This window comes from Myxine glutinosa, chromosome 3, assembly GCF_964187855.1.
Source record: "Myxine glutinosa chromosome 3, kmMyxGlut1.1, whole genome shotgun sequence".
Taxonomy (NCBI): Eukaryota; Metazoa; Chordata; class Myxini; order Myxiniformes; family Myxinidae; genus Myxine; species Myxine glutinosa.
In genome coordinates this window covers 29,986,812-30,010,791 of record NC_136263.1, presented here as the reverse complement: position 1 = coordinate 30,010,791, position 23,980 = coordinate 29,986,812, and the positions used below count along the sequence as shown (strand labels likewise).

The following is a 23,980-nucleotide window of genomic DNA, read 5'->3' as shown; positions in this document are numbered from 1 at the left end:
GGTCCCTCGACCGCCAGACCCAGTGTCGCAATCAGATCCATAGTTGGGTCGGAAGGGGGCGTGCAGCTGTCAGCTTGTAATACATAAGCAGCGTTAGCCAGTACACGCAAGGGGTTTATAGCACAAGTATCACAGTCATCACATACACCGTTACAGGCAGCAGCCAGTTCCCACATGGGATCCGCACAAGTATCACAGTCATTACAAAATTCAATGCAATTTTCTGGAGCGCCGGTCGCAACTGCCTTGTTGAAGGACCCGTTCAGGTCGACGGCCTCTGTGGTCAGAGCCATAGTCGTTGTCGGCGGCTTCTTCACTTTCCATCCTGTAAAATACTTTCTCATACAGAGGAGGACTAGAGATTTCATTAGTGCCCCCCAAATTACTACCCCGATTATCACGGCCAGTGCGGTCAATAACCACTTCACTATGGTGCCCGTCCATCCCTGGAACCAGTCAGTGAGCCAGCTAAATGTATAAGAATTTTCGCGCGCGATCCGATCGATCGTCAGGGCGTGGCTAGTTTCCCTTAGTCTCACTTCTGCATCACCATTGTACGCATGTGAATTACCGTGTCCAATAGTATGTCATGAGCCGTAGCGGTGTCGTTTGCCACCTTTTCTAGGGCCAAAGCCAATTTATCTATCCGGAAACTATCCATGACTGTGCCCGCTCCTGGGAAGAAGAAACCAAACACCTTTTCCCATAGACTCCCGTGTAGTTTAGTGGTTCCATCTTCGTTCATGACTGACCTCTTATAACGCCTGTCCAAGGACTTTGGGTCTAGCTCATCCAGTATCTCAACGTCAGGAAGGACTGAACCCAGATAACATGTGCCCCCCCAATTATTTGGTAAATAGGGGTAAGCCTTGTCGCCGCATATAAACATTGTCCCATGGGGTGGGACCAGGTGGGTGGATAAGCACTGGAGTCCCTTTACCACCCCATTAATCCTACTAACCCCCCTAGAGAATGTTATAGCCGTTATGTTGTGGTTGTGTTTATCTTGCAGTACTATTCGTAATGTAATCCCCGAGCTCCCTTGTCCCAGCTTCCCGGGGAGAGTGTAGGCGCATTCTGATTCTCCCATACGCAAGTGGCCGGAACCCTGGAGGCAGACCCTCCCTTTCTGTGGTTGCTGTGGTGTAGTGTCTGGTGCTTGTATGGCCAACTTACAGTGCGTGGCGTGGATCCACGAAGTCTTGCCCTCGCAAAAGACTGCCGTTGGTGTAGTCAGCAACACCTGGACTGGTCCCTTCCACCTTGGTTCCAAGGCGTTCTTGCGGGTGAAGTGTTTTACGAGCACCTGGTCTTTTTCCTCTGGTGGAACACCTGGTCCACAAGTCTCCTGGGAACGCCTGGTCTACAGGTCTCCAATTCATAGATTCAATTCATTCAATTCATAGTTTCATAGAACACCTTTTCTCCAATTTCCTAATCCACTTTTTTCAAGTGGATCCAATTTTATCCAATATTCAATTTTTAAATTTAATCCCATTTAATCCAGTCCAATTCAAATTAAATTCAATCCTTCTCTCAGCATCCCATTACCTGTTTCCAACATCAATAAAAATAAAATTATAAAATTAATAAAAATCAATCATCTCAAGTCTCAAATCAAATCAAAAAATCAATAAAATAATAAAAATAAACGAAAATTACTTCAGCTAGAGTTTCAACTAGAATTAACACAAAAAAACCACCATTAACCTCCATTAACACAAACAAACCACCATTAACCTCCATTAACACAAACAAACCACCATTAACCTCCATTAACCTCCCCCTATTATTTATTTATTTTCACGAATAAACAAATAATAGAAATAACCTGGTCTACTTCCAATTTCAATTCTGGTCAGTTCTGGTGTCTGGTCACACACAATGTTTTCCTCACCCACTGTGATTCGCTCAAAATAGATTCTCACTGTTATGTCTGAAATTCGTCTCATGAAAACCCATTCAAGAGTCCGGTGTGACAGACAGCCAAACACATAGACACGCCGAAGACCCCAGGGTACCCATCAAACTAGCTTGTCCCCAGATCCACAACACAGCGAAACATGTAACTTTACTAAAACTAGAACGGGCACTCGGTAGAGCGCATACCTTCGCCGCAGCTACTTTTGTTGCCAAAATAAAAGACTACAAGATCTGTGTAGCAAAGCCACACCTACGTTGTTATGCGGGAAGATTTGTTTCAAATTAAACCATTCTATCCCGCCAAAAGTTTGATATTGTAATCACATCCATGACCTTTTCATGACCTTGACCTTTGACCCGATCGATTCCAAAATCTAATCAAATGGTTCCCGGATAATAACCTATCATCCCACCAAATTTCATGCGAATCGGTTGAATACTTTTTGAGTTATGCGAATAACATACACATACACACACACACACACACAGACATACAAATAAATACACAGCGATCAAACATAACCTTCCGCTTACTCATAACTAATACTCATAATAACTCATAATTACTTATGTAATTACTCATGCCAATACTTACTTAAAATAATGTAATATCCCAATCTTCACCCCCTATGCAAATCGAAGCACCCCGGACAATCCACAACCAATATCAACCACTGTAGCCGCCTTCCCGATTCCAGGCAGCCACACGCAGCCACATACATCTCCCTCCACGTCACACAAGACAACAGCCAACGAGTGTGTCCACCACACAGAAACCTTTGGCAATGCAACAACCGAACTCCCAGACAACCAACAACAAAACCCAATCCATCTCCATGGCTCATCAAGCAGTTCCAACTTAATCCAGCTTCACATACCGATTTCCCCAAAAACTCGTGAAACTTCACCCCCATTCTGGAAAAACCCTGGACTAAACCCTGACACCCTAAATAACTTCAGACCCATCTCCAACCTACCCTTTCTGTCAAAAGTTTTGGAACGTGCTGTGGCCACTCAACTCAAACATCACCACTCTGCCAATAACCTGTATGAAACATCCCAATCCGGATTCTGCTCCAGCCACAGTACTGAAACTGCTCTCCTCAAAATCACCAGCGACCTTTTCTCTCCTCTGGCGCCGGCAACCTCAACATTTTCATCCTCCTCACCTCAACGCCTCCTTTGACATCATCAATCACACCATCCTCCTCACCCTGTTTAGACCAGCTTGTGCCTATTAAACCCAAATTAGTTCACCCCCAAGCCTACAAGGACCACCTACTACTCTCAAATTATCCACTCTGGCTCCGGAATCCCAAAAGCACTCTTCTCTACAATAAACAAACTAAATAAACAAATAAATAAACAAACTTTACAACGTGAACAAAACTCCTCAGCGCCCTGGATACCACCACCTGTCATTCAGAGTAGACAACAGCATCTCCTTTCTGGCTTTCAGCATCTCCTTTCTCCTTTCTGGCATCCAAATAAAATTCTGGCTTCAAATCAACTTCCTCGAACTTAACTATGATAAATCTAAATTAATCTTCGTTTGCCCCAAAACCACTCACCAAATCCACCCATAACTTTGCCCCCAACATCGATGGTCATTTGAACACAAATTGAACAAAATTAATCGAACAAAACACTTCCATTAACTCGACATTCTTTTCACAGCACAAAGTTCACTTGAACATCCTTTTCCTGGATACTCCCTCTTTATTTTTATACCATACCATGCTTCTCCACTTGCAACCCAAATATTTTCCATGAAATAAATAAAATGAATTTTATGAATCTTCTCATTATTTGAAAGTTTACAAAATGTCCCAAATCTGTATATTATTTTCTACTGTGGTTATATTAAACCATTATTTTACAAAATCCAACTTTCAATAAACTGGAAAATGCTTCGCCATGGAATAGTCCACCACTCATATAAATAATCATAAGAGTTCTGCGAAACATCTCCATCTTTAAAACTTAGCCAACCAATTTTAAACCACATGTTTTCCCCCCAAAAAACAAGTCACATTCTTTGTATATTGCCAACATTGTTCATCGTTTAAGTATCATCCAGAACTAAATTTTTATAAACCATCAACTTGTAGATGCATTTATTTATATCCCATTAACCCAAGAACTCTCAATTGCTTGGTTATATTTTAGTAATGTCATATATCCATATTTCTTTTCCAAAATGTTCCTGATATACACATTAATCCCATCTGTCTTTGTTTCCAGATCAACTCGAATCAGGAAATCAACACAAATCCTTATTACCTCCAATCAATCACACTGCACATCATTCCCCGTCCTTGATGGATAATTTTACATCCAGATGGGCACAGCATCCCATTTTTGGTGACCCAGCCCTGAAACAAGCCCCTGGACTCCTTGCAGGCTGGACCAAAACCCCTGGACGAGGTTGCATCCCAGTACTGACTCTGCTGCCTTCTTGCAAACCACTTCAACTCCATGAATTTTACATGTTTCGTGAACAGAACAAAGCCCTCTGTAATCGTCAGATTGAACCTGCCCCAAACCCGTCCATATAAACTCCATTGTTGTCCTGTCCATCTCTCTGTTTGTGGATCCGGTGCAAAGTTACACAAAGTTCCCGTTTACATTTTGTGACTCACAGCTCCTGCCTCCATGGAACAATGACGCCTAAGCACTCAATTAGCCCTCCCAGTACCAAAGACTTACAATCAGACCGACAGACAGACAAATAACAGAGGCATGTCGCCAGCCCCAGCACAGGACATCACCTTTCCGGGCAGGCACAATATAATCCACAGCATCGAAATGCCAATTTCTATCCGGAGCCTCGCAAAGCCAAATCGGGCATGTTCACTGCATTTCACTGCATTTCACTGACCATGACTATCCCCATTGCTCGATCACGCACGTCACTGTGCTCGGCCCGGTTAAATTAAACTCAAGCGTACTGTACCTGACGCTTCCGGTCGGCACCGGAAGTCTGTTTATTTCTTGAGACCCCTGAATCGGGACCTCAACGACAATTACAACGACAAACAGAACTCGATATTCTCTGTTCATTAATTACGTACATGATTTCAGTTTTACCCATAATATAATGTCCCGATATTCTCCCCAGATTTAAGTTCTATATCCTGTCGTTAAAGCAACACCCTGTAGACTGACTCCGCCTGTCGTTCTTCCAAGGTTAGTGAATTGCCTCTGACCTCTTACCCTTACATATCTCGAACAAAGGTCAAATAAACTTCGAAAGGTCAAACTTCAAATTGGGGTAACCAGCGCTTTATTATCCCACAAGTAATGCAAGTCCGGCGACAATGGACAAATGACCATTAATGTGGCTCTACATAGCATAATGCTAACTTCTACGAATCCAACAACCGTCACAATCCGCCCAGGAACTTCCAGGCGTGCTCTACAATGCAGCACCTCTCTACCTGGTGCACACCTTTCGCACATCCCTCCTCGTTCGCACAACGCTTCATCAACACACCTCCTCGCGCCCACACAACTGCAACCCCCGTGTCCACCCAGAGTGCCCAATCTGCGACCCACAATCTTCTCGGGGCACACACTTCCTCCTTGAAATCCATGCCTCAGAAATATAACTCCACAGAACAGACAGCAATGAAACCACAACCTCCGACAACCATTCGACGTACCTTATTCGTACATCTAGGTGTCTCCTTGCCCCCCGTCATTGCAAGAGCATCTTGTCTTGTACCTGGAACAATATCCTCCCAAGTACACTCATTCCGCTCCCATCCCACTCCTGACACTGGACAAATGGCTTCGTTACACACCTGACCACCGCACACCTTGGCACCAGCCACACCACATACCGACAGTTGAAACCTCGATATTCCTCTTTCCTCGGATAAGCGTTCTGTTGAAAACGTGACATTTCTGCTCAAATTATTGAATTTTAATAACTTAACCTTACCAGCATCGCTCGCCAGCAAACCCTTTGTCCGGCGCATCGATCAACACACATGCATCGATGCATCTTCCAGCCGCCACTCCGCACTGTACCTCACTTACTGTTACTGTATGAACAAGACTTCCTGTTGGAACTTGTCACCGGAAATTAATTACTCTGTCTTGAAATCGTTTATTTTAGCGTTTAGAAAATCATTCTAGAAATCGAATTTAGTTTAGAAATCGTTTCTTCCCCTTATATAAATCCATTTTAAATAACGTATTCCTTTTGTGACATTGCATGGCATGTATGTCGCAGGTGCCCACTATTCTGACATGGCTCATGACTCATGTCTAATTCTGACATGAAGATGAAGGACAAGAAGATGAAGGATGAAGGACATGACATGAAGAAGAAGATTCTGACAAGATACTGACATGAACGTCCGACATCCAGCAAAGTCGAAATGACCCACAATGCATTTGGGCACACATCCTCCTCTGAGAGTGGGCGAGTTATCGCCGGCACTCTGAGCAAATCTCATACAGCACACCCGTGACTCGCGGCTCGCTCGGCTCCTGCCCGAACGCACAATATCCCTCTACCCAAACTTCCACGGAGCCGCACGGCGGAAACACAGGTTTGTACCACACTTTAATTAAACGAACATCGCCAGGATTCTCGGATAGACGTTTATTTCACAACACACATGACAAAAATCCGATTTAAATTCAGAGATCGCCGATCGACCTGGCACAACCATCTCAACGCGACGACGCCACGCCGCCCCCCGTCCTGGCGCGCACCCTCGTGCCTCCACACGAATCCCAACACTCCCTGCACGCCGCTCTATTCGCGTTCACGGCGGGGTTTACCTCACGTTGGGACATGCAGTCGGCTGTCATAACATAGAGCTGTCATAACAAATCTACGACCTGACATGTAGTGAGCTGTCAGAACATTGAGCTGTCAGAACTCATCCCTAGCTCGTAAACATCGCAAAAAAACAGGATCTCCGACGCTTGACCTCTCTGACCCAAAATGCACTATATGACACCAATTCCAAAGGTGAGCTGCCTCAGCGATACATCCCACACATACAATCCACAATATCTGCCATTGAATGAACTCTTCAATTCAAGTAAAACACACATATTGATTCGAATTCTGAATTTAGTTCAACAAATTCCAAATCTCCGTCCGACTGCCGCTCGAAAGACAAAGCAGCCCATCCTGCAACCATCTCCAAGAAACCGCTTCATATCAACAGTAGGTCGACAAGGGCACTCCGAGTGCTTTCCTGACCCGATTTATATCAATTCGCTTCCCAAACAACTCCCAAACAGATGAAAATCCGGACTCAGTTCAGGACCTCGCCTGTTCTCTCGGATAGACGCTAAAATGGACATTCCCGGCCTGAATTTTCCCCATGTCGAGCAGACCACTTACAAAGCTTCACACCGAAACCCTCTGCTTTGCATATGTCATACAGACAGATACATTGGCCAGATACACACGTCAATTAACATCCCAATATACATTCATTCCTCATTCATATACTCATATAAGTCTCCCAGACTTTGCGCGAAACTCAGATCGACTCAAATCATGCCTTTCTCCAGCCACTCTCATGTACAATCTTTGCTCATTCATGTTACGTCTCTCATTCAAGGAAAAGGATTTTTTTTTTTGGGACGGGTTGGACGGGGGTGGGTTGAGGTGAAAAAGGGAAGGCAGGGCGGGGGGTGTTGGGGTGTTGCCTAGAGCCCCGGGACTGAGCTCAGGTCTTGGGGGGGTGGGGGCATGGTGGCTACCTCCCCTTTCGCGGGGTCTTGGTCTGGATCCTGGACCAGCGGCATCAACCGCTGATTTACTTGCTTAATTGCCTCCCTGATTGTTTTATCCTGAACTTTGCTTCCTGAACTTGCTTCCTTTGGCTCTGAAGCTTCAAATTCCTACAATGCAGCTCCTGCTTCAATTTTCAATATTTCAAAACCTACTTCCGTTCTTTCTACCTGGATTTCTGCTGCTTATTTCCTCTGTCCCTAAAGTTTTAGCTCCTTTCCTGCCCTCCTGTCTAGAACTTGGTCTAGAGCTTCCTGGCTTGACCTCGTAGTTGTCACTACCTTCTTGTCAAACCTACCTGGTACCTGCACATTTCACCCTTCCTGGCCATGTCCTTATGGCCCTCTTAAGTTAACCACAGCCCCCTTTCCCTGGCATGCAATGGCATACCCCATCTTGTCTCTGGGCTGTTCCTTCCTGGAAAGTTCTCGGCCTGGCTCAACCTATATGGCTGTCCGACCTCACTTTCCCCTCCCTTGTTAACTTATAACGTTACCCTTATCGAACGTTATCTTTACCGATATCCTGCGCAAATCCTTTTACTGGCCATGTTTTTTTTTTTTGGCCCTCCTAAGTTAGCCACAGCCCTTCGTTCCCTGGCATGCAATGGCATACCCCATCTTGTCTCTGGGCTGTTCCTTCCTGGAAAAATCTTGGCCACCTGGCTCCAGCCTATATGGCTGTCCGACCTCATTTTCCCCTCCTGGTGCTAACTGTAACTTTAAGCTTACTGTTAAGTCCTTACTGGTATCCTTACTTGTTTATCCTGGCTTTAACAAAGCCACGTCATTCTGAGGCCTAAAATGAGCCTTTACTTACAATTTCTGTTCGAGTGCAGGCAGCGCGGAAGACAAGGAGACTGAACCGCTCGAGGGAGGAAGGTACGAATTTGGAATAATAGCCCTCTGATATAAAACAACTCCCACCTTTAATCAAATCCGCGTGCCGGCGCCGGCCTCAGGCAGCCTTCCTCCTGTCCCTCGGGCTCCGTTTCCCGTCGTCCGGTGCTGACCCCACTCCTGGTACCATCTGTGAAGAAGCAGCTCTTCGTTTGCAAAAGAAGTCCACAAATAGCCTGAAATGACGCAGCTTTATTAAAAACCAACTTATACAGATCCGGAAGAAGTCAGACATCTACAGCAAGAACCACCATCATGCCACGTCTAGTCTTCCTGGAAACGCATTGATTCTCATTCACTTATATATGAATACGATTATCAGAAAATCTCCGAGAGAACAAAGCGACTGGCGAGAGTCCCTCCCACCGTTATCCCTGTCATTCGGGGGAGTCAGCCCTTCCTTATCATTCGGACCAAATGTTTCTCTGGGCTCCGAGAAAACAGAAATGTAACTCACAGAGAGAAGAGTGCATGCTTGGCCAAACAAACCCATAAAATATATGGGTTTGTTTACATGAGTAATTCAAAGCATGTTTATACAGAGTCATGCGTCGCTGTGATTAATACAAAATATATATGTTTATGTCTGCAATCTAAACATTCTACTAGCGTTACACAAAATCACGCGCGTGAGCGTGATTTTACGACCGGCCTTATCTAGCCTCGAAAAAAGCACACGTATACAATTTGTCCAGCACGACCGAAGCGAGCCTTTCCTCATCCAAAACTAAAACGAAGCAAAAACCCTTTATTAACTTTATGAAAATAGCATTTTTAAACAACATTTAAATCATAACACATTAGCAACCAACGTCTATAACTGAACTTTAGGCAATAACAAATCTACAACTTGACATATATACTAGCTTGGCTCGGCTCGCTGCGTTCGCATCACCACGCGTCGTTACTGAGGAACGGACTTATTTTAGCTGAGAATAATGACTGTACCTGAGTTGTTGTGTTGTGTGTTAAATACTTTACCTCACCACCAAGTAATTCAAAACACCTCACAGCACTAAATTAAAAACACCTCACAGCCACGAAACACGTGATTAAAAACACCTCACAGCCACGAAACACGTGATTATAAACACCTCACAGCCACGAAACACGTGATTAAAAACACCTCACAGCCACGAAACACGTGATTAAAAACACCTCACAGCCACGAAACACGTGATTATAAACACCTCACAGCCACGAAACACGTGATTATAAACACCTCACAGCCACGAAACACGTGATTAAAAACACCTCACAGCCACGAAACACGTGATTAAAAACACCTCACAGCCACGAAACACGTGATTATAAACACCTCACAGCCACGAAACACGTGATTATAAACACCTCGCAGCCATGAAACACGTGATTATAAACACCTCGCAGCCATGAAACACGTGATTATAAACACCTCGCAGCCATGAAACACGTGATTATAAACACCTCACAGCCACGAAATTAAAAACATCTCACAGCCACGAAATTAAAAACACCTCACCACCACGAAATTAATAACACCTCACAGCCATGAAACACTAAATAAAAACACCTCACAGCCACGAAATTAAAAACACCTCACCACCACGAAATTAATAACACCTCACAGCCATGAAACACTAAATAAAAACACCTCACAGCCACGAAATTAAAAACACCTCACAGCCACGAAATTAAAAACACCTCACAGCCACGAAATTAAAAACACCTCACAGCCACGAAATTAAAAACACCTCACAGCCACGAAATTAAAAACACCTCACAGCCACGAAATTAAAAACACCTCACCACCACGAAATTAATAACACCTCACAGCCACGAAATTAAAAACACCTCACAGCCACAAAATTAAAAACACCTCACAGCCACGAAATTAAAAACACCTCACAGCCACGAAATTAAAAACACCTCACAGCCACGAAATTAAAAACACCTCACCACCACGAAATTAAAAACACCTCACAGCCACGAAATTAAAAACACCTCACAGCCACGAAATTAAAAACACCTCACAGCCACAAAATTAAAAACACCTCACAGCCACAAAATTAAAAACACCTCACAGCCACAAAATTAAAAACACCTCACAGCCACGAAAATAAAAACACCTCACAGCCACAAAATTAAAAACACCTCACAGCCACAAAATTAAAAACACCTCACAGCGACGAAAATAAAAACACCTCACAGCCACAAAATTAAAAACACCTCACAGCCACAAAATTAAAAACACCTCACAGCCACGAAATTAAAAACACCTCACAGCCACGAAATTAAAAACACCTCACAGCCACGAAAATAAAAACACCTCACAGCCACAAAATTAAAAACACCTCACAGCCACAAAATTAAAAACACCTCACAGCCACAAAATTAAAAACACCTCACAGCCACAAAATTATAAACACCTCAGAGCCACAAAATTAAAAACACCTCACAGCCACGAAATTAAAAACACCTCACAGCCACGAAATTAAAAACACCTCGCAGCCACAAAATTAAAAACACCTCACAGCCATGAAATTAAAAACACCCCACAGCCACAAAATTAAAAACACCTCACAGCCACAAAATTAAAAACACCTCACAGCCACAAAATTAAAAACACGTCACAGCCACGAAATTAAAAACACCTCACAGCCACAAAATTAAAAACACCTCACAGCCACGAAATTAAAAACACCTCACAGTCACGAAATTAAAAACACCTCACAGCCACGAAATTAAAAACACCTCACAGCCACGAAATTAAAAACACCTCACAGCCATAAAATTAAAAACACCTCACAGCCACAAAATTAAAAACACCTCACAGCCACGAAATTAAAAACACCTCACAGCCACAAAATTAAAAACACCTCACAGCCATGAAATTAAAAACACCTCACAGCCACAAAATTAGAAACACCTCACAGCCACGAAATTAAAAACACCTCACAGCCACAAAATTAAAAACACCTCACAGCCACAAAATTAAAAACACCTCACAGCCATGAAATTAAAAACACCTCACAGCCAAAAAATTAAAAACACCTCACAGCCATGAAATTAAAAACACCTCACAGCGACGAAAATAAAAACACCTCATGGCCACGAAATTAAAAACACCTCACAGCCACAAAATTAAAAACACCTCACAGCCACGAAATTAATAACACCTCACAGCCATGAAACACTAAATAAAAACACCTCACAGCCACGAAATTAAAACACCTCACAGCCACGAAATTAAAAACACCTCACGGCCACGAAATTAAAAACACCTCACAGCCACAAAATTAAAAACACCTCACAGCCACGAAATTAAAAATACCTCACAGCCAAAAAATTAAAAACACCTCACAGCCATGAAATTAAAAACACCTCACAGCGACGAAAATAAAAACACCTCACAGCCACAAAATTAAAAACACCTCACCACCACGAAATTAATAACACCTCACAGCCATGAAACACTAAATAAAAACACCTCACAGCCACGAAATTAAAACACCTCACAGCCACAAAATTAAAAACATCTCACAGCCACGAAATTAAAAACACCTCACAGCGATGAAAATAAAAAAACTTCACAGCCACAAAATTAGAAACACCTCACAGCCACGAAATTAAAAACACCTCACAGCGACGAAAATAAAAACACCTCACAGCCACAAAATTAAAAACCCCTCACAGCCACGAAATTAAAACACCTCACAGCCACAAAATTAAAAACACCTCACAGCCACGAAATTAAAAACACCTCACAGCGACGAAAATAAAAACACCTCACAGCCACGAAATTAAAAACACCTCACAGCCACAAAATTAAAAACACCCCACAGCCACGAAATTAAAAACACCTCACAGCCACAAAATTAGAAACACCTCACAGCCACAAAATGAGAAACACCTCACAGCCACGAAATTAAGAACACCTCACAGCCACAAAATTAAAAACACCTCACCACCACAAAATTAATAACACTGCACAGCCATGAAACACTAAATAAAAACACCTCACAGCCACGAAATTAAAACACCTCACAGCCACGAAATTAAAAACACCTCACAGCCACAAAATTAGAAACACCTCACAGCCACGAAATTAAAAACACCTCACAGTCACGAAATTAAAAACGCCTCACAGCGACGAAAATAAAAACACCTCACAGCCACAAAATTAAAAACACCTCACAGCCACAAAATTAAAAACACCTCACAACCACAAAATTAAAAACACCTCACCACCACAAAATTAATAACACCTCACAGCCATGAAACACTAAATAAAAACACCTCACAGCCACGAAATTAAAAACACCTCACAGCCACGAAATTAAAAACACCTCACAGCCATGAAACACGTAATGAAAACACCTCACAGCCACGAAATTAAAAACACCTCACAGCCACAAAATTAAAAAGACCTCACAGCCACGAAATTAAAAACACCTCACAGCCACGAAATTAAAAACACCTCACAGCCACAAAATTAGAAACACCTCACAGCCACGAAATTAAAAACACGTCACAGCCACAAAATTAAAAACACCTCACAGCCACGAAATTAAAAAGACCTCACAGCCACGAAATTAAAAACACCTCACAGCCATGAAACACGTAATAAAAACACCTCACAGCCATGAAACACGTAAAAAAAACACATCACAGCCACGAAATTAAAAACACCTCACAGCCACGAAATTAAAAACACCTCACAGCCACGAAAATAAAAACACCTCACAGCCACGAAATTAAAAAGACCTCACAGCCACGAAATTAAAAACACCTCACAGCCATGAAACACGTTATAAAAACACCTCACAGCCATGAAACATGTAATAAAAACACCTCACAGCCACGAAATTAAAACACCTCACAGCCACGAAATTAAAAAGACCTCACAGCCACGAAATTAAAAACACCTCACAGCCATGAAACACGTAATAAAAAACCTCACAGCCATGAAACACGTAATAAAAACACCTCACAGCCACGAAATTAAAAACACCTCACAGCCACAAAATTAAAAACACCTCACAGCCACGAAATTAATAACACCTCACAGCCACAAAATTAGAAACACCTCACAGCCACGAAATTAAAAACACCTCACAGCCACAAAATTAAAAACACCTCACCACCACAAAATTAATAACACCTCACAGCCATGAAACACTAAATAAAAACACCTCACAGCCACGAAATTAAAACACCTCACAGCCACGAAATTAAAAACACCTCACAGCCACGAAATTAAAAACACCTCACAGCCATGAAACACGTAATAAAAACACCTCACAGCCACGATATTAAAAACACCTCACAGCCACAAAATTAAAAAGACCTCACAGCCACGAAATTAAAAACACCTCACAGCCACGAAATTAAAAACACCTCACAGCCACAAAATTAGAAACACCTCACAGCCACGAAATTAAAAACACGTCACAGCCACAAAATTAAAAACACCTCACAGCCACAAAATTAGAAACACCTCACAGCCACGAAATTAAAAACACGTCACAGCCACAAATTTAAAAACACCTCACAGCCACGAAATTAAAAACACGTCACAGCCACAAAATCAAAAACACCTCACAGCCACGAAATTAAAAAGACCTCACAGCCACGAAATTAAAAACACCTCACAGCCATGAAACATGTAATAAAAACACCGCACAGCCATGAAACACTAAATAAAAACACCTCACAGCCACGAAATTAAAACACCTCACAGCCACGAAATTAAAAACACCTCACAGCCACAAAATTAGAAACACCTCACAGCCACGAAATTAAAAACACCTCACAGTCACGAAATTAAAAACGCCTCACAGCGACGAAAATAAAAACACCTCACAGCCACAAAATTAAAAACACCTCACAGCCACAAAATGAAAAACACCTCACAACCACAAAATTAAAAAAAACCTCACAGCCATGAAATTAAAAACACCTCACAGCCACGAAACACGTGATTAAAAACACCTCACAGCCACGAAACACGTGATTATAAACACCTCACAGCCACGAAACACGTGATTAAAAACACCTCACAGCCACGAAACACGTGATTAAAAACACCTCACAGCCACGAAACACGTGATTATAAACACCTCACAGCCACGAAACACGTGATTATAAACACCTCACAGCCACGAAACACGTGATTAAAAACACCTCACAGCCACGAAACACGTGATTAAAAACACCTCACAGCCACGAAACACGTGATTATAAACACCTCACAGCCACGAAACACGTGATTATAAACACCTCGCAGCCATGAAACACGTGATTATAAACACCTCGCAGCCATGAAACACGTGATTATAAACACCTCGCAGCCATGAAACACGTGATTATAAACACCTCACAGCCACGAAATTAAAAACATCTCACAGCCACGAAATTAAAAACACCTCACCACCACGAAATTAATAACACCTCACAGCCATGAAACACTAAATAAAAACACCTCACAGCCACGAAATTAAAAACACCTCACCACCACGAAATTAATAACACCTCACAGCCATGAAACACTAAATAAAAACACCTCACAGCCACGAAATTAAAAACACCTCACAGCCACGAAATTAAAAACACCTCACAGCCACGAAATTAAAAACACCTCACAGCCACGAAATTAAAAACACCTCACAGCCACGAAATTAAAAACACCTCACAGCCACGAAATTAAAAACACCTCACCACCACGAAATTAATAACACCTCACAGCCACGAAATTAAAAACACCTCACAGCCACAAAATTAAAAACACCTCACAGCCACGAAATTAAAAACACCTCACAGCCACGAAATTAAAAACACCTCACAGCCACGAAATTAAAAACACCTCACCACCACGAAATTAAAAACACCTCACAGCCACGAAATTAAAAACACCTCACAGCCACGAAATTAAAAACACCTCACAGCCACAAAATTAAAAACACCTCACAGCCACAAAATTAAAAACACCTCACAGCCACAAAATTAAAAACACCTCACAGCCACGAAAATAAAAACACCTCACAGCCACAAAATTAAAAACACCTCACAGCCACAAAATTAAAAACACCTCACAGCGACGAAAATAAAAACACCTCACAGCCACAAAATTAAAAACACCTCACAGCCACAAAATTAAAAACACCTCACAGCCACGAAATTAAAAACACCTCACAGCCACGAAATTAAAAACACCTCACAGCCACGAAAATAAAAACACCTCACAGCCACAAAATTAAAAACACCTCACAGCCACAAAATTAAAAACACCTCACAGCCACAAAATTAAAAACACCTCACAGCCACAAAATTATAAACACCTCAGAGCCACAAAATTAAAAACACCTCACAGCCACGAAATTAAAAACACCTCACAGCCACGAAATTAAAAACACCTCGCAGCCACAAAATTAAAAACACCTCACAGCCATGAAATTAAAAACACCCCACAGCCACAAAATTAAAAACACCTCACAGCCACAAAATTAAAAACACCTCACAGCCACAAAATTAAAAACACGTCACAGCCACGAAATTAAAAACACCTCACAGCCACAAAATTAAAAACACCTCACAGCCACGAAATTAAAAACACCTCACAGTCACGAAATTAAAAACACCTCACAGCCACGAAATTAAAAACACCTCACAGCCACGAAATTAAAAACACCTCACAGCCATAAAATTAAAAACACCTCACAGCCACAAAATTAAAAACACCTCACAGCCACGAAATTAAAAACACCTCACAGCCACAAAATTAAAAACACCTCACAGCCATGAAATTAAAAACACCTCACAGCCACAAAATTAGAAACACCTCACAGCCACGAAATTAAAAACACCTCACAGCCACAAAATTAAAAACACCTCACAGCCACAAAATTAAAAACACCTCACAGCCATGAAATTAAAAACACCTCACAGCCAAAAAATTAAAAACACCTCACAGCCATGAAATTAAAAACACCTCACAGCGACGAAAATAAAAACACCTCATGGCCACGAAATTAAAAACACCTCACAGCCACAAAATTAAAAACACCTCACAGCCACGAAATTAATAACACCTCACAGCCATGAAACACTAAATAAAAACACCTCACAGCCACGAAATTAAAACACCTCACAGCCACGAAATTAAAAACACCTCACGGCCACGAAATTAAAAACACCTCACAGCCACAAAATTAAAAACACCTCACAGCCACGAAATTAAAAATACCTCACAGCCAAAAAATTAAAAACACCTCACAGCCATGAAATTAAAAACACCTCACAGCGACGAAAATAAAAACACCTCACAGCCACAAAATTAAAAACACCTCACCACCACGAAATTAATAACACCTCACAGCCATGAAACACTAAATAAAAACACCTCACAGCCACGAAATTAAAACACCTCACAGCCACAAAATTAAAAACATCTCACAGCCACGAAATTAAAAACACCTCACAGCGATGAAAATAAAAAAACTTCACAGCCACAAAATTAGAAACACCTCACAGCCACGAAATTAAAAACACCTCACAGCGACGAAAATAAAAACACCTCACAGCCACAAAATTAAAAACCCCTCACAGCCACGAAATTAAAACACCTCACAGCCACAAAATTAAAAACACCTCACAGCCACGAAATTAAAAACACCTCACAGCGACGAAAATAAAAACACCTCACAGCCACGAAATTAAAAACACCTCACAGCCACAAAATTAAAAACACCCCACAGCCACGAAATTAAAAACACCTCACAGCCACAAAATTAGAAACACCTCACAGCCACAAAATGAGAAACACCTCACAGCCACGAAATTAAGAACACCTCACAGCCACAAAATTAAAAACACCTCACCACCACAAAATTAATAACACTGCACAGCCATGAAACACTAAATAAAAACACCTCACAGCCACGAAATTAAAACACCTCACAGCCACGAAATTAAAAACACCTCACAGCCACAAAATTAGAAACACCTCACAGCCACGAAATTAAAAACACCTCACAGTCACGAAATTAAAAACGCCTCACAGCGACGAAAATAAAAACACCTCACAGCCACAAAATTAAAAACACCTCACAGCCACAAAATTAAAAACACCTCACAACCACAAAATTAAAAACACCTCACCACCACAAAATTAATAACACCTCACAGCCATGAAACACTAAATAAAAACACCTCACAGCCACGAAATTAAAAACACCTCACAGCCACGAAATTAAAAACACCTCACAGCCATGAAACACGTAATGAAAACACCTCACAGCCACGAAATTAAAAACACCTCACAGCCACAAAATTAAAAAGACCTCACAGCCACGAAATTAAAAACACCTCACAGCCACGAAATTAAAAACACCTCACAGCCACAAAATTAGAAACACCTCACAGCCACGAAATTAAAAACACGTCACAGCCACAAAATTAAAAACACCTCACAGCCACGAAATTAAAAAGACCTCACAGCCACGAAATTAAAAACACCTCACAGCCATGAAACACGTAATAAAAACACCTCACAGCCATGAAACACGTAAAAAAAACACATCACAGCCACGAAATTAAAAACACCTCACAGCCACGAAATTAAAAACACCTCACAGCCACGAAAATAAAAACACCTCACAGCCACGAAATTAAAAAGACCTCACAGCCACGAAATTAAAAACACCTCACAGCCATGAAACACGTTATAAAAACACCTCACAGCCATGAAACATGTAATAAAAACACCTCACAGCCACGAAATTAAAACACCTCACAGCCACGAAATTAAAAAGACCTCACAGCCACGAAATTAAAAACACCTCACAGCCATGAAACACGTAATAAAAAACCTCACAGCCATGAAACACGTAATAAAAACACCTCACAGCCACGAAATTAAAAACACCTCACAGCCACAAAATTAAAAACACCTCACAGCCACGAAATTAATAACACCTCACAGCCACAAAATTAGAAACACCTCACAGCCACGAAATTAAAAACACCTCACAGCCACAAAATTAAAAACACCTCACCACCACAAAATTAATAACACCTCACAGCCATGAAACACTAAATAAAAACACCTCACAGCCACGAAATTAAAACACCTCACAGCCACGAAATTAAAAACACCTCACAGCCACGAAATTAAAAACACCTCACAGCCATGAAACACGTAATAAAAACACCTCACAGCCACGATATTAAAAACACCTCACAGCCACAAAATTAAAAAGACCTCACAGCCACGAAATTAAAAACACCTCACAGCCACGAAATTAAAAACACCTCACAGCCACAAAATTAGAAACACCTCACAGCCACGAAATTAAAAACACGTCACAGCCACAAAATTAAAAACACCTCACAGCCACAAAATTAGAAACACCTCACAGCCACGAAATTAAAAACACGTCACAGCCACAAATTTAAAAACACCTCACAGCCACGAAATTAAAAACACGTCACAGCCACAAAATCAAAAACACCTCACAGCCACGAAATTAAAAAGACCTCACAGCCACGAAATTAAAAACACCTCACAGCCATGAAACATGTAATAAAAACACCGCACAGCCATGAAACACTAAATAAAAACACCTCACAGCCACGAAATTAAAACACCTCACAGCCACGAAATTAAAAACACCTCACAGCCACAAAATTAGAAACACCTCACAGCCACGAAATTAAAAACACCTCACAGTCACGAAATTAAAAACGCCTCACAGCGACGAAAATAAAAACACCTCACAGCCACAAAATTAAAAACACCTCACAGCCACAAAATGAAAAACACCTCACAACCACAAAATTAAAAAAAACCTCACAGCCATGAAATTAAAAACACCTCACAGCGACGAACATAAAAACACCTCACAGCCACGAAATTAAAAACACCTCACAGCCATGAAATTAAAAACACCTCACAGCCACGAAATTAAAAACACCTCACAGCCACGAAATTAAAAACACCTCACAGCCACGAAAATAAAAACACCTCACAGCCACGAAATTAAAAAGACCTCACAGCCACGAAATTAAAAACACCTCACAGCCATGAAACACGTAATAAAAACACCTCACAGCCATTAAACACGTAATAAAAACACCTCACAGCCACGAAATTAAAACACCTCACAGCCACGAAATTAAAAACACCTCACAGCCATGAAACACGTAATAAAAACACCTCACAGCCATGAAACACGTCATAAAAACAACTCACAGCCACGAAACACGTCATAAAAACACCTCACAGCCATGAAACACGTCATAAAAACAACTCACAGCCACGAAATTAAAACACCTCACAACCACAAAATTAAAAACACCTCACAGCCATGAAACACGTCATAAAAACACCTCACCGCCACGAAATTAAAGACACCTCACAGCCACAAAATTAAAAACACCCCACAGCCACGAAATTAAAAACACCTCACAGCCACAAAATTAGAAACACCTCACAGCCACGAAATTAAAAACACCTCACAGCCACGAAATTAAAAACACCTCACAGCCACGAAATTAAAAACACCTCACAGCCACAAAATTAAAAACACCTCACAGCCACAAAATTAAAAACACCTCACAGCCTCGAAATTAAAAACACCTCACAGCGATGAAAATAAAAACACCTCACAGCCACAAAATTAAAAACACCTCACAGCCACGAAATTAAAAACACCTCACAGCCATGAAACACTAAATAAAAACACCTCACAGCCACGAAATTAAAACACCTCACAGCCACGAAATTAAAAACACCTCACGGCCACGAAATTAAAAACACCTCACAGCCACGAAATTAAAAAGACCTCACAGCCACGAAATTAAAAACACCTCACAGCCACGAAATTAAAAACACCTCACGGCCACGAAATTAAAAACACCTCACAGCCACGAAATTAAAAATACCTCACAGCCACGAAATTAAAAACACCTCACAGCCACAAAATTAGAAACACCTCACAGCCACGAAATTAAAAACACCTCACAGCCATGAAACACTAAATAAAAACACCTCACAGCCACGAAATTAAAAACACCTCACAGCCACAAAATTAAAAACACCTCACAGCCACGAAATTAAAAACACCTCACAGCCACAAAATTAAAAACACCTCACAGCCACGAAATTAAAAACACCTCACAGCCACGAAATTAAAAACACCTCACAGCCACGAAATTAAAAACACCTCACAGCCACGAAATTAAAAACACCTCACCACCACGAAATTAATAACACCTCACAGCCACGAAATTAAAAACACCTCACAGCCACAAAATTAAAAACACCTCACGGCCACGAAATTAAAAACACCTCACAGCCACGAAATTAAAAACACCTCACAGCCACGAAATTAAAAACACCTCACCACCACGAAATTAAAAACACCTCACAGCCACGAAATTAAAAACACCTCACAGCCACGAAATTAAAAACACCTCACAGCCACAAAATTAAAAACACCTCACAGCCACAAAATTAAAAACACCTCACAGCCACAAAATTAAAAACACCTCACAGCCACGAAAATAAAAACACCTCACAGCCACAAAATTAAAAACACCTCACAGCCACAAAATTAAAAACACCTCACAGCGACGAAAATAAAAACACCTCACAGCCACAAAATTAAAAACACCTCACAGCCACGAAATTAAAAACACCTCACAGCCATGAAATTAAAAACACCTCACAGCCACGAAATTAAAAACACCTCACAGCCACGAAAATAAAAACACCTCACAGCCACAAAATTAAAAACACCTCACAGCCACAAAATTAAAAACACCTCACAGCCACAAAATTAAAAACACCTCACAGCCACAAAATTAAAAACACCTCAGAGCCACAAAATTAAAAACACCTCACAGCCACGAAATTAAAAACACCTCACAGCCACGAAATTAAAAACACCTCACAGCCACAAAATTAAAAACACCTCACAGCCATGAAATTAAAAACACCCCACAGCCACAAAATTAAAAACACCTCACAGCCACAAAATTAAAAACACCTCACAGCCACAAAATTAAAAACACGTCACAGCCACGAAATTAAAAACACCTCACAGCCAAAAAATTAAAAACACCTCACAGCCACGAAATTAAAAACACCTCACAGTCACGAAATTAAAAACACCTCACAGCCACGAAATTAAAAACACCTCACAGCCACGAAATTAAAAACACCTCACAGCCATAAAATTAAAAACACCTCACAGCCACAAAATTAAAAACACCTCACAGCCACGAAATTAAAAACACCTCACAGCCACAAAATTAAAAACACCTCACAGCCATGAAATTAAAAACACCTCACAGCCACAAAATTAGAAACACCTCACAGCCACGAAATTAAAAACACCTCACAGCCACAAAATTAAAAACACCTCACAGCCACAAAATTAAAAACACCTCACAGCCATGAAATTAAAAACACCTCACAGCCAAAAAATTAAAAACACCTCACAGCCATGAAATTAAAAACACCTCACAGCGACGAAAATAAAAACACCTCATGGCCACGAAATTAAAAACACCTCACAGCCACAAAATTAAAAACACCTCACAGCCACGAAATTAATAACACCTCACAGCCATGAAACACTAAATAAAAACACCTCACAGCCACGAAATTAAAACACCTCACAGCCACGAAATTAAAAACACCTCACGGCCACGAAATTAAAAACACCTCACAGCCACAAAATTAAAAACACCTCACAGCCACGAAATTAAAAATACCTCACAGCCAAAAAATTAAAAACACCTCACAGCCATGAAATTAAAAACACCTCACAGCGACAAAAATAAAAACACCTCACAGCCACAAAATTAAAAACACCTCACCACCACGAAATTAATAACACCTCACAGCCATGAAACACTAAATAAAAACACCTCACAGCCACGAAATTAAAACACCTCACAGCCACAAAATTAAAAACATCTCACAGCCACGAAATTAAAAACACCTCACAGCGATGAAAATAAAAAAACTTCACAGCCACAAAATTAGAAACACCTCACAGCCACGAAATTAAAAACACCTCACAGCGACGAAAATAAAAACACCTCACAGCCACAAAATTAAAAACCCTTCACAGCCACGAAATTAAAACGCCTCACAGCCACAAAATTAAAAACACCTCACAGCCACGAAATTAAAAACACCTCACAGCGACGAAAATAAAAACACCTCACAGCCACGAAATTAAAAACACCTCACAGCCACAAAATTAAAAACACCCCACAGCCACGAAATTAAAAACACCTCACAGCCACAAAATTAGAAACACCTCACAGCCACAAAATGAGAAACACCTCACAGCCACGAAATTAAAAACACCTCACAGCCACAAAATTAAAAACACCTCACCACCACAAAATTAATAACACTGCACAGCCATGAAACACTAAATAAAAACACCTCACAGCCACGAAATTAAAACACCTCACAGCCACGAAATTAAAAACACCTCACAGCCACAAAATTAGAAACACCTCACAGCCACGAAATTAAAAACACCTCACAGTCACGAAATTAAAAACGCCCCACAGCGACGAAAATAAAAACACCTCACAGCCACAAAATTAAAAACACCTCACAGCCACAAAATTAAAAACAGCTCACAACCACAAAATTAAAAACACCTCACCACCACAAAATTAATAACACCTCACAGCCATGAAACACTAAATAAAAACACCTCACAGCCACGAAATTAAAAACACCTCACAGCCACGAAATTAAAAACACCTCACAGCCATGAAACACGTAATGAAAACACCTCACAGCCACGAAATTAAAAACACCTCACAGCCACAAAATTAAAAAGACCTCACAGCCACGAAATTAAAAACACCTCACAGCCACGAAATTAAAAACACCTCACAGCCACAAAATTAGAAACACCTCACAGCCACGAAATTAAAAACACGTCACAGCCACAAAATTAAAAACACCTCACAGCCACGAAATTAAAAAGACCTCACAGCCACGAAATTAAAAACACCTCACAGCCATGAAACACGTAATAAAAACACCTCACAGCCATGAAACACGTAAAAAAAAACACCTCACAGCCACGAAATTAAAAACACCTCACAGCCACGAAATTAAAAACACCTCACAGCCACGAAAATAAAAACACCTCACAGCCACGAAATTAAAAAGACCTCACAGCCACGAAATTAAAAACACCTCACAGCCATGAAACACGTTATAAAAACACCTCACAGCCATGAAACATGTAATAAAAACACCTCACAGCCACGAAATTAAAACACCTCACAGCCACGAAATTAAAAAGACCTCACAGCCACGAAATTAAAAACACCTCACAGCCATGAAACACGTAATAAAAACACCTCACAG

At 41.1% G+C, this 23,980-nt stretch overlaps 1 protein-coding gene across 1 annotated transcript in view; it reads right to left on the bottom strand.

The window, feature by feature from the left end:
- LOC137423956 (uncharacterized) overlaps window positions 1-23,980 on the bottom strand; it is a 138,402-nt gene that overhangs the window by 3,587 nt on the left and 110,835 nt on the right. Inside the window, exon 5 of the mRNA XM_078773557.1 lies at window positions 5,589-5,704. Coding sequence (XP_078629683.1) covers window positions 5,589-5,704 — 116 coding nt within the window. The remainder of the gene's footprint in view (window positions 1-5,588; window positions 5,705-23,980) is intronic.